Source organism: Sinocyclocheilus anshuiensis, unplaced genomic scaffold, assembly GCF_001515605.1.
Source record: "Sinocyclocheilus anshuiensis isolate Anshui unplaced genomic scaffold, SAMN03320099.WGS_v1.1 scaffold2533, whole genome shotgun sequence".
Classification (NCBI taxonomy): Eukaryota; Metazoa; Chordata; class Actinopteri; order Cypriniformes; family Cyprinidae; genus Sinocyclocheilus; species Sinocyclocheilus anshuiensis.
Window position 1 is genome coordinate 331,406 of NW_015548189.1, and position 13,650 is coordinate 345,055.

General features: G+C 42.0%; 1 protein-coding gene across 2 annotated transcripts in view; it reads right to left on the reverse strand.

Moving 5' to 3' along the window:
• The window catches only part of LOC107705035 (cholecystokinin receptor-like), a 47,138-nt gene that overhangs the window by 20,174 nt on the left and 13,314 nt on the right, over window positions 1-13,650 (reverse strand). For both annotated transcript variants that reach the window (XM_016508148.1, XM_016508149.1), the window contains exons 2-3: window positions 10,760-11,008; window positions 941-1,202 (exon numbers count right to left, since the gene is read on the reverse strand). In XM_016508148.1, coding sequence (XP_016363634.1) covers window positions 941-1,202; window positions 10,760-11,008 — 511 coding nt within the window. The remainder of the gene's footprint in view (window positions 1-940; window positions 1,203-10,759; window positions 11,009-13,650) is intronic.

Consider the following 13,650-nt stretch of genomic DNA (forward strand, 5'->3'; position numbering starts at 1 on the left):
TGAACTGTTCTGGAACAGTGTTGTAAATACAACTTAACCACTGATTTCTAGTTGTGTCCTCTTTTGGAAGGCAAAACAAAGTAGTTTCGCTTTCACAATGAAACACAGTGTCACACACGGTGGCCTTGAGTGAGCGGAGGCCGGCGGCTAGAGTGAGCGGCGGCCGGCGGATTCGGCGAAGAAGCGGCCGGCGGGCTTGCGGCAACCACATGTGACGATCCCGGTGTAGGGATTTCTATCATGAACGGACACTCTCTGATATGCCACTGAATCAACTCGTCATGAGATCTAAACTAATCCAATCAGAAGATAACACAGAGATCTTTTGTCTTTTCATTTCCAGTCTTGGTCCAGTATTGTTGTTGTTTTGCTGCGTGTTCCCTTTGTATCTATAGATTATCTTCTTCTTGGACTCTAATTAAACTCTTGTGTGGATTACCTTCGCCTTTGTGTGCCTTTCATCTACACAAGCGTGACAGCAGCATCTATTTTTCCATATATATATATATACTGTATATTAGGGTTGTCAAAATTAACATGTTAATTGTGCAATATTTGTTTTTTTATTTATTACAAAAATGAAAACAAAAGCACGCACATCGACCTCAAATGGGTACTTGACTAAAAAACAAGTAGAAAAAATTAAATATAAAGTCGGCAACACCAAAACTCCAAAAGTATAAAAAATTTATTTATTTATTGTTCGCATACACGCTATGCGAAAGTTTTTTTTTTATTACATTTTTGATACTTTTGGAGCTTTGGTGTTGCCAACTTTATATAATTTTTTTTTTTTTTATTCCACAATTAACACATTAATTTTGATAGCCGTTATCATACATTACAGCTGTAATGTACACTATATACACACATATACATATAAGCTTTCTTTTTTCTTTTGCATCAATGTTAAGACAAGTAAAGTAGCCAAAAGACTCACCAAGTCTGTTCCACTTGACTGATGGGCCAGTCAAGCCTGCACATGTGAGCTGTGATGTTGTTCGGCTTGTTGAATGGCACCAGTACACTAAACACAGGATAGGGCACCATGATACCCACAGATAGTATCCATGTGGCAGCGATGACCTTGTAGGCATGAGAACGGGTCTGCCATGCCCTGGACTTCAGCGGGTTGCAAATGGCGCTGTATCTTTCAATGGCAATGGCCACCAGACTGAAGGTGGAGATGCTGACAGATAAACCTGTGAAGAGAACGGATACAAAGGAAGGAAATTAATATTAAAAATTAATTATATATATATATATATATATATATATATGTGTGTGTGTATGTGTGTGTGTCACGCTGTGACTGTGAGGGAGCACGGAGCGAGGAACGAGGAGACCAGGAGTACATTAACGTAGGAGATTTTAATGGGAACCAGGAAAACACACGGAGTACATGGAGACATTCACAGACATCAACGGGTCCACATTCAGTGTACGACATTCAAGAACCGACAACGCTAACTGGAAGGACTGGGGTTTTTAAACACAGGATAACGAGGGACTAAGGAGACACCCCTATAATCAAATGAACAATCAACATAAGGGAGAAACTGGGTCACATGGGGCAAAACGCATACAAAACATGGAACTTAGTCTGACATCACTCCCGGAAGGCATGTCCTCGTGCCACACAACATCCAATGGCGAGGGGGGGGTTGGGCGCTCTGGAGGTCCCTCAGGACAGACACGGGACGGTGGGCCTCCAGAGCGGTACCCGTTCGGGGTGCCATGGCGGGTCAGGAGACTCGGGAGGCCATGGCGGATCAGGAGACTCAGGAGGCCATGGCGGATCAGGAGACTCGGGAGGCCATGGTGGATCAGGAGCCTCGGGAGGCCATGGCGGATCAGGAGACTCGGGAGGCCATGGCGGATCAGGAGACTCGGGAGCCCATGGTGGATCAGGAGACTCGGGAGGCCATAGCGGATCCTCTGTGGCCTTAGCTGGCTTGGCCACGGGTATATGGCTCCCCCCTAAATTTTCTTGGGGAAAACTAGAAATCCTGGGGGGCGCTCTGGAGAAGCGGGCACTTGAGGGCGCTTTGGAGGGGATTCAGGGACTGGAGCCCTCCTTGGGCTAAGCACGGGGACAGGAACCCTCACTGGGCTCAACGGGGGATCAAGAGCCCTCCCTGGGCTTAACGGGGCATCAGAAGCCCTCCCTGGGCTAAACGGGGGATCAGGAGTCCTTCCTGGGCTTAACTGGGGAACAGGAGCCCTCCCTGGGCTAAACGGGGAATCAGGAGCCCTCCCTGGGCTTAACTGGTGATCTGAAGCCCTCCCTGGGCTTAACTGGGGATCTGGAGCCCTCGCGGAACTGGGCATCAGGAGTCCTTCCTGGGCTTAACTGGGGATCAGGAGCCCTCCGTGGGCTATACAAGGAATCAGGAGCCCTCCCTGGGCTTAACTGGGCCGGTGGACTTTCCACATGAACGGTCAGCATTTTTGGGCTGAGGACTATCGTGGAGCTTCGGAGGATTCGGGGGTGTTTGGGGCTGAGCAGGCGGTTCGAACCGTTGGTGAGGTATGTGGGGGTTCCTGGTGTGGAGTGAGCTGACGAGACGCGGCGTGCCTCAGAGGGGACTGGACGACGAGACTGAAACTTTTCCCTTATTTCTTCAACTTCATCATTGGAACCGTTTAAATAAAGAACAAGATTAATCAGCTCGATCAGAGGATAATTACACACAGGAAGATCGCAGCGGATCATCTCGCCTTCCAGTCCCACCTGAATGCACGCACCAAGAGCGGCGTCGTGCCAGCTCAGCTGGTTAGCAAGCTCTAGGAACTCCTCCACATACCGCTCCAACTTCCAAACCAGCCTGCCGCAAACCAGCTTGTCCTCAGCCGTCATCTTACTTGGTTCGGTTCTTCTGTCACGCTGTGACTGTGAGGGAGCATGGAGCGAGGAACGAGGAGACCAGGAGTACATCAACGTAGGAGATTTTAATGGGAACCAGGAAAACACACGGAGTACATGGAGACATTCACAGACATCAACGGGTGCACATTCAGTGTACGACATTCAAGAACCGACAACACTAACTGAAAGGATTGGGGTTTTTAAATACAGGATAACGAGGGACTAAGGAGACACAGTTTTGAGTTTGAGCTCCGTCAAGTTAATTCTTTGTCGTCAAATTTTTTATCTTAAAATCAATTTTATACACCATCATTTTCGTTTCTATAACATGTGAATATATCCCCTATCGTATTCTACAACAAAAACAATCAGAGCGCCTTATCATACTAGTTATCACTAGTTTTATTTTGATTTCCCGAGTCCGCTATTAGCAAATAGCCCGCTAGCATCAGAATCAAATAAACAATCAACATGAGGGAGAAACTGGGTCACATAGGGCAAAACACACACAAAACATGGAACGGAGTCTGACAGTGTGTGTGTGTGTGACCCTGGACCACAAAACCAGTCATAAGGGTACATTTTTTGAAAATGAGATTTATACATCATCTGAAAGCTGAATAAATAAGCTTTCCATTGATGTATGGTTTGTTATGATAGGACCGGAAAGGATATTTTTGGCCGGTATACAACTATTTGAAAATCTGGAATCTGAGGGTGCAAAAAAATCTAAATATTGAGAAAATCGCCTTTAAAGTTGTCCAAATTAAGTCCTTAGCTATGCATATTACTAATGATCATACATTTTTGATATATTTACAGTAGGAAATTTACAAAATATCTTCATGGAACATGATCTTTACTTAATATCCTAATGATTTTTGGCATAAAAGAAATATCGATAATTTTGACTCATACAATGTATTTTTGGTTATTGCTACAAATATACCCGTGCTACTTATGACTATATATATGTATATATATAATGCAATGCTTACCATGTAAAATAGTTGTATATACTCTCAGAAAAAAAGTGCAAAAAGCACCCCAGTCAATGGGATAGTACCCTTTCAAAGGGGTATCTTTAAGGTACAATACTTACAATACTGGCACACACCTCTTAATTATTGAATTTAGGTGTTTCAATCAGACTCATTGCCACAGGTGTATAAAATCAAGCACCTAGCCATACAGACTGCATTTTCAAACATAAATAAATACATAAATACATACATACATACATACATAAGGTCATTCTGAAGCACTCTGTGAACTCAAGTGTAGTACTGTGATAGGATGTCAAGTCAAGTCAAGTCACCTTTATTTATATAGCACTTTTAACAATACAGATTGTTTCAAAGCAACTGTACAACATTAATTAGGAAAATATTGTGTCAATAATGCAAAATGACAATAGTAAACACTCAATTTTCAGTTAAAGGCAGTTCATAATTGAATTCAGTGATGTCATCATCCAGCTCAGTTCAGTTTAAATAGTATCTGTGCAATCAAGTCGACGATATCGCTGGAAATTAAGTGTCCCCAACTAAGCAAGCCAGAGGCGACAGTGGCAAGGAACCAAAACTCCATCGGTGACAGAATGGAGGAAAAACCTTGTGAGAAACCAGGCTCAGTCGGGGGGCCAGTTCTCCTCTGGCCATACGAAACCAACATGTCATCATGGATGACAGCATGTCAGGATGTCATCTTTGCAATAAGTCAGTTCATGAAATTTGATCCCTGCTGGATATTCCTCGGCCAACTGGTAGTGGTAGTTGGAGGAGTTTAGGAACAACATCAACTCAGCCATGAAGCAGAAGACCACGTAAAGTCAGAGAGTGGGGTCATTTTGTACTTTTGTCCATATAGTATATATACGCAACTTGGTAAATAGGGTACCTTTTGGCCCAAGTGACAGCTTTTGTACCTTTTTCCTGAGAGTGTAATATATAACAATCTATAAAATATATAAATATTCAAGTAAAAAAATTACTTTGCATACTGTCATTGTTGGATAAGATGGAAGGTACAGTATTAACCTTCATCAGTTCTACACCTACCAGTCTTTTATTGTATCATGTATTTACCATGCATTTCTTGGGGTTGTGTTTATAATTATGTTGCTATGCATAAGAGTTCTTCTTCCAAGCATTCCCGCTTAGACATCTCTACATTACATCTTGTAATTTTCTTCAGATTCAAATACCAAGGCTTATGGAACCTCCTGGGTTGAGAACTGCAACTAATGGGGTTTGCATACATGAATATGTATATTATGTAGTGTTTGCTACATTCTGCTCTGGCATTCTTTACAAATAATTTTAATGTATTCCCCTATTTAAACACACACATACACAAAACACTCAGATCTCAGATTCACCCCCAAAAATTATTGTAAACTTCCTTTGATGAAGTATTTTTCACTGAACAAGAATATTTTTTATGCCAATGTGTTGCTGCACTTATTTCATCATGTTGTGCTAATGAGAAACCAGGGCTGCTACTGCAGAAATTATTATTTTTCTCTCTTCTCAAAAGTATATGGTGTCTACAACAAGTTCTTATTATTGCAGAATACTAGCCTCTTGTTCATTGTCTGTGCTCGACCTCGGGATTTAGATCTGCTCCACTTTGTTTCATATATACAGTGGTTGATAAATCCTCTCTGCCTGTATTTGCCAAGGTCGCACATACACTGAGCTTTTCAAAGCAGACTTTCAGGGAAATATTCAGTGCAGCGTGACATGTTTAAAAACTTTCCTGAAAAAACGGATCTCTGAAGCTCCTCTGTGGTTAAACGGTCAACAGTTCGACTATTCAGTCTGAAACTATTACGTTCCACATAGAACTGCTGTTTTTTCCACTTCGGTTAAAGGAATCTTTTAAGTGATATTTTTCACATTAACAAGATATACTGTCTGTGTTCTATGCTCCCAGAAATATTCCAGATCTAATTTCCATCTCAAAAGAATTCACACTGGCTGAGAATGATGCCTAATTTAAAACTCACTTAAAATGGAGGTGTACACAAATGTTGCAGCCATTGTAACCACATTTGCCAATCGCACAGACAGTGATTTGTTCTGTGAGGTAATTTTCTTCCTTGTGGGTAGACATTAGCTGATATGACCACTGAGGGTAGGAAATCAATGGCTCATAATGGTTTTGTGCATTGATTGCCACTGGCTGACTAAAACCAAGAGCCCAAAGCACTCTCAGATTAATGCAATAAAGTGAGCAAGGTAATACAAGAGAATGGCACAGAATGCCAGTGGAGCAGTAGAATGTGATGGAATGTTCTCACAGAGGCGGCGTGCTCTTCCTCTGACTCAAGGCCAATGATTTGCAGAGTGAGAATTACTTATTGCTGTCCAGCTCAGTGCCAAGTAAATTCAGAGACAAAATGCTGATTTAGGACCAGGCTGTGCTGCACAGATCCTCAAGACTTATATCTTATACTGCTATATTACACTCATAAATATGTAACGCTATGTAAAGGATGATGCACAATGTGTTCGTTTATTTGGGCCTTGTATCATCCTGAAGGGCTTCATTATGTAAAAATGACTTGATTGTACATTTCCCGCTTATTACATGGATACCAAATGAGTAAATAAATGAACATAAATTATTGATCTAAGTTGAAATTATATTAGTATGTGAGAAGAAAAAGACTGCAGAGTGTTGTGAGAGAAACTAGCAGAGTGTAAGAGATTGGTTGCCAGGGACAACAGTATACAGTGTTGTGGATTAACTACAAAGTGCTGCATTTGACCAATCAGATTCACGCATTCCAGCCAAAGGTGTAATATACATATATAATTAAGTGTAGCTGGTAATCACAATTTCACGAAAAAAAAAAGCCATCATCAAGAGATTTTATGAATCAGTCAATTTCTACCAAAGACAAGCAGAATGAGAATGAGATGAAATTCACTGAAAACGTCTCTAGGTTACACATGTAACCATGCTTCCTGAAGGGAACGAGATGCTGCGTAGGAAATGCTTTGGGAACGCCTCTCTGTTAACATGCTCTGAAGCATGTGTGAAATCAGTCCAATAGAATGGCGAGACGTCATAGGCGAGATGACTTAGCGACCCGGAAGCTTAAAAGCGCATCGGGTGAAATCGCAGAGCAATCGGGGGAAATGCGTAAAGAGGCCACCTCGGCCATATCTGTACCACTGCAAGCAGCCCGAGGGGAGATGGATATGTGAGGGAGAACCAGAGCGGACAGTGTGTCATGTCTTGAGAGGCGAACAGATCCATCTCCGCCTGGTCGAACATCCTCCAGATCTGCTCCACCAACTTGGACTCAGCCCCTGGCTTGACAGGATGTCTTTTCCCTGATTGAGGTGGCCACGGATATAAAATGCTCTCAAGGAGAGTAGTTTTCCCTGGGCCCACAGAAGGACCTGGCATGTATAGGGGGCGCAACCGCAGACCCTCTGGTGGTAAGAGACCACTGATGTGTTGTGAAAGTAAAGTGAAGTGACGTGTGGCCAAGTATGGTGACCCATACTCGGAATGGTGCCTTGCTAAATGGTTTCACCTCAGTCGTCGTATTGAGGGTGGAAGAGAGCGCTGGTTATTCACTACAATCCCACCTACAATCCCTGCTGGACCTGAGACTCGAACCCGCAACCTTCGGGTTACAAGTCCGACCAGTAGGCCACGACTGCCCCCACGACTTGTCTGTACGGACAAGCACGTGATAGCCTCTCAGGTCTGGGTGAAAGTGTTTCAGTGCAGGAAACATGGCCAGCATCTCCAGGCAGTTGATGTGCCAGAAAAGATGTCGGTCTTGGTATGCTTCGCCCCCGAAAGCAAACCTCAGGAACTTCCTGTTTTGAGAAAGGATGGAAACATGAAAGTATGCGTCCTTCAGATCTATTGTGACAAACCAGTCCTCAGACCTGATTTGAGCCATTTGAGTCTTTTGATGGAACGGTTCAGCTGACACAGATCTAAAATAGAATACAACCTAGTGTCACTACGTTTCCGGGCGGACACTGAAAACTGCACTTGCTGGAGACCGCTGTGCCCTTAAACACCAGTGGTGGCAAGGTTAACAGACTGATCTCCAGAGGGCACTGAGAAGAGATGGGCACCGTATGATGAGGTGTACACCGCTCTTCCGCAGATGGGCCTGACCTCAGAAGTCCAGCACCATAGGCATCATCTTGGCCAAAGTCCTCTTAGCCAGAATGACGATCCTCAGATCCGTCTTCTGCTTCAAAGACTTCGACCAGGAGTGCCACTCTGACTCCAAATCTTTTTGCGGGGGAGCTCGAGAGGCGATGCTCCATTTCTGAGCCTCGCGGTATGAGGAGCTGGTAGACAACTGGAGCGGTGATGGAGGAACTTTCTGAGGGTCAACAAAGAGACAAGCCCATCTCCAACCCATCCGCCAGATCCATTAGTGATCCCCATGACCGCAGCCACCATCTTGCCTCGGCAGATGCAGGACCTGCGCCGCGAGGAGGGTGAGAATGTTCTCTGCTCCCAGACAAGCAAAGCACAGATCACATGTATCCCCACCCATAATGAAGCACGGGCAGGGAGGGACACACAATCTAAAGCGCTGCTTGTCAGACTTTTTACTCTCACTTGCCATAATAGAGAATTGTACACTGGCACAACACACACATATTTCTCAGACAAACAGAGACACGAAGCGCTTACTAAAGAAGCAGAAGCTAATGCTGTTTACACCAGATACACCTTTAAGCTTCCTGTTCGCTACATCATCCCTCCTAGGATGTCTCACCGTTCTATTGGACTGATTTCACAAGTGCTTCAGAGCATGGTCACGCAGAGCCGTTCTCAAAGTGTTTCTGATGCAACTCGAATTCCCTGAAGGGGAAATTAAGTTTCTTGTTACAGGCGCAGCATTCTTTGAGAAGAATGCTTAATGATCTTATGCCTTGCCAGTCTGTTTGAATCATTTCTTTTCAATCTGATGCCCCACAGTTTTCAGAACGATGTATATCTCATATGGATTGGCGTTTGGATGATGTGGACATCAAAAGGTGGTTTCCAGAGAGAAAGAGACATCACATGAGAAATAGTACAGTTAATGACTAATTAGTGCAACATCTATTAACATAGTCAAGTCAGACTTAAACTTTTGTTGTAAGGTCAAGTCAGACCTTACAACAAATAAATGACAGCTCAAATAGCCATTTAAAATGCTGTGCTGTTGCTATCCACCATTTTGTCCATTTAAAGCTTACTGAACTGTTGGATACATACTGTACAAACCTTCTTTTCTGGTAAATAAAAAGGTGTTGTTATGACACGTTATTCGGATACTAGGTATACAAAGCGGTTAGTTAACAGAGTTTTGTTTGTTCCGTACCTGAAATCAGCCAGTAATCTTGAAAAATGCAAGCATTGACTTGTTCTCTGTGACAGTGACCTTCATTCATGTTAAACTTCCTTGTTCATTTTCCTTTCCAAACCGACTCACAACATCATTTTGTTTGACGGACATAGATAGAGTATCTATCCCCTGTTGTAAGGTTACATGGAAAGCAATGACATGGTAAAATAGCATAATTGACCCCGCCCTCAAACACTGTAGCTTATTTGTGTGGTTAACATCATGTCGAGAAGACACTGTGTCCTACAATGTGAAAGTAAATTTATTTTATTTTCACTTCCAAATGATGAGGCGGCAAAGAATCAGTGGTTGACATTACATTTTTCAACAATACCACAGCAGTACAATCCCAATCTTTTTTTGTGTTCCCGTCATTTTACTGAGGACTGCTTCTCTAATCTCGGGGAATTTAACACAGGATTTACAAAACGCTTGCTCTTGAAAGATGAATCAGTGCCCAGTTTATTTGGACCAGATTGCTCCTAGAAACTCAACCTGTAAGTGTGATTGAAATGAAATAGGTGTCTAATGCTCAACTAATGCAGAAACATACAATACTACCTGTCCTACTTCGTGGCAGCAGAGGTTTTCACCTTCGCTTTGGCATTCTGATACGGTGCACCTAAATAAATTATAACAATGATGCTGCAATCACGTCTTATAACTACCGCAAACTAAGTTCACACTTACCACTGAGAAACATCCTGCTCCTGTCATGCTTGCGAATCAGTGTCTGGTTGATCAACTATACTTTTCATCATCAGACTCTGGCTCGAATTTATAAGGTAAATTTGATTCCATCTTATCTCTCTGTACATTCTCTCTGGAGCTAACATTCAGTTATGGCAATGGGCATTTAGTTTCCGACACACGCTGTATGCGGTAGACCAATCAAAACAGACTAGGCCATCTGACCAATCAGAACAGAGTAGGCTCACAGAAAGGAGGGGTTTAGAGAGCCTGATTCTTCTAACTCCTTTGTATGAATCATTTACAAATCATTAAAATATGTGGTGAAATTAAATATATATTATGAGAAAACATATAAGTGTTTTTTAACCTCGCATACATGTAAACCTGTTGTAGGAGCCCCCATTAAGGCACAATGGAGTTTAGGAGTCCTTGGATGTTATTTTCTAAAACAGTACAAGGCAACAAATACACTAAAACATTTTCCAAAGCACCTAGTTTTTGAACAAAATGTTTTGCATGAGTGAGTTGGAATTAATTAGTTGTGCCATGGTGCACAAAGTTGGTTCATGTTTCAAAAGCTCAAATCACAACAGAGATTAATTTGTGAAATATGCCTGTTGTTGTTAGACAATTCTGGAATAAATGAAAAAAATTATAATGAGAAAAGTAATTAAAATGCAGCATTTTAGGATTAATTTAAAATGATGAGTGTAATGAAAGTTTACTTTAGCATTATTGAACAATGCTTTGGCAGAAAAAAAGAATCAAACATGAATCTTCCACTTGAGAAAGCTTAAATGAACATTCCTCACCCATGAAATAGGCGACTATCTTGCACATCACAGCTCCAAAGATGAAGTCCTCCAGCAGGCTGGGGATGAGATTAAAGGGCATGCAGAAGATGGCCATCATGAGATCACTAATAGCCAGCGAGAGCAGGAAGGAGTTAGTGACGGTCCGCATTCTCTTGTTTACTATTAGGACCACAATGATCAGCAGGTTCCCAAAAACACTCAGGAGAAAGACAAGTGAGTAAAGTATAATCCTCACAGAGTCCATTTCTGAGGAGAGAGAAAAAGCAATTTTGGTCAAAGGAATCAATACATTCTCACACAACACCCTTTTTATTTATATTTTTAATTTTTCAATTTCCAAAGGGAAATGTGTAAAACATCCTTTAAATTTCCATATATTTTACTGCATAAATTGATGAGCCAAGGTGTATGTAATGTATGATGAGTTATAAGAAGGGGGGGTCTGTTTACATGGCATCATCTCCTCATCAGGACAGTAATGATGCAGACAGTCTTGAAAAAAATTACATTTTTGATTTCACATGAGGAATCTGTAAAGTAATCATACTCCCAGCCAGGGAGTTGAACAATCAATTCACCATCAATCACACAGTTCAAAGTATTCTCTATGCATTTTTTCACCACCTAGCGTGTAGACGTTATTGATAATCATTCTCCCTGTTTCAGTGGTTGATTCTGGCTCATCTTTCACACTCCTGAAGTAAAGCCACATAGTCTATAACACTTTACTCAGACCTTGTGAAGTCAAAGCAACCATAATTTATGAGCACTTTTAAAATCTTCTAAAATGTACATTTGATTTATTGTTTCTGCATTCATAAGAGTGAGTTGTTGTGAGTTAACATGATTTACTAAATGCTCAGCCAGTGCTGTGGTGTTTAGTCTGTCATCTGATAGTTTGCTTTACACATGAGGAAGAAGTTGGAAAAATATTTTATGAAAATTTAAATTTGATTCCCCAGAAACAAAGTAAGTGTACGTTATATCTTAAGGTTATAGTGTTGTATGTAAATCTATTTCCACCTCAAGAGTAAAAAATTAAATAATAAAAATAGGTATAAAGGAAACTTCACATCTTATAATTGAGACTTAATAATAAATTATTATTAAATATTAGTGACTTTACCTATTGCAATGTGACTTTATGTCTGACAATTATATTTCTCATAACTGCAACTTTAATTTTAATAATTGCTACTTTTTATGGGAGTTTGCAAATTTAGTTCTCATAATTGAGACTTTATCTTACAATCGTGGCATTTATTTTTAATTTGTAATATAACTTTTATTTATTTTTCTTTCCTTTTCTTTCTTCTTATTTTAAACTTTATCTTACAATCACGTTTTATTTTTTACACTTGTGCAGAAACAAGCTTCCAAAGCTGTCATTATGGAATCTCCATGTCATTGCTCCACTGATCTGTCTTCATACAGCTGAATTCAGGCCGCTCTATGCCTACTCAAAATTCAGTGTTAAGACACAATGCTGCATTAAAGTCAGACTAAATTATGCCTGTTCTGAGCCAATTCAGCTCCTAGTATCAAAGTATACGACCACATGGACTTTGTTTGTTTTTACCATTCTTGCCTTTTGTTAGTGGTTGTCATGGTTATTGATTTGATTATGTTATGATGTTCAGGTGTGTCTTGTTATTATCCTTGTTTGGTCTGTGTATTTAAGTTCCTGTCTGTTCAGTTTGAGGTTGTCGGGTCTCGTTAATGTTATGTGTGTCACCAGAATCCCTTGTTTGGATTTACCTATCTGTGGATTTATTAAAGACTGCTTATCTTCATCTCGTCTTTGTGTGTTTATCGACACAGTTCTGTGACAGAAGGCCCGACCACAGAAAGAAAGTAGTGGCACGTCTTTCTTGCATTTTATTTTTCAGTTTATTTTTCAGTGTGGTTGTTTTTTTTGTTGTTCTTCATGGATAACCTTGCCGCTGTCACCCTGCGTTGCCTTGAGCAGGGAAATCGCTCCCTCGAGGAACACCTGGAGGAATTCTTTGGCACCATTCTTGCCTTTTGTTAGTGGTTGTCATGGTTATTGATTTGATTATGTTATGATGTTCCTGTCTGTTCAGTTTGAGGTTGTCGGGTCTCGTTAATGTTATGTGTGTCACCAGAATCCCTTGTTTGGATTTACCTATCTGTGGATTTATTAAAGACTGCTTATCTTCATCTCGTCTTTGTGTGTTTATCGACACAGTTCTGTGACAGAAGGCCCGACCACAGAAAGAAAGTAGTGGCACGTCTTTCTTGCATTTTATTTTTCAGTTTATTTTTCAGTGTGGTTGTTTTTTTTGTTGTTCTTCATGGATAACCTTGCCGCTGTCACCCTGCGTTGCCTTGAGCAGGGAAATCGCTCCCTCGAGGAACACCTGGAGGAATTCTTTGGTCTCTCCGGATGACTGCCTATAAGCGTGTTCTTGCACGCCGGACTGAACACCGCGAACACATGTGCAGTTGTCCGGGGAGGGTCCTTGAGGGAGCTTTGCGGACTGCGTGGAGTTGGTGCTGGTATCATGTGGATCATCCCTGACCATCGGACCAGTGGACAATGACACCAGCCCCACTCCTAGCCCAGTGCCCAGCCAGTCACCATCCCACTGTGAGGAGCGACAGCAAGAGTCCACCGCAAACCTAGAACCTCCTCCCTCCATGGAGCGCCATTCTGGCTGTAGCCTGGGCACCTGCCATCACGCCCCTGGTCAAGGCTCCTCCCTGGATCTTACCTCCATCGTCACCACCCTGGACTCTGTTTGTCGTCGTCCTCATCTGGGTTGTCCGTCCTCCTCCTGAACCTCCACCAGTTTTCTCTACCAGCCGCCTGCCCTTCACCATGGGGAAAGTCGTGGCCTAATGGTTAGAGAGTCGGACTCGTAACC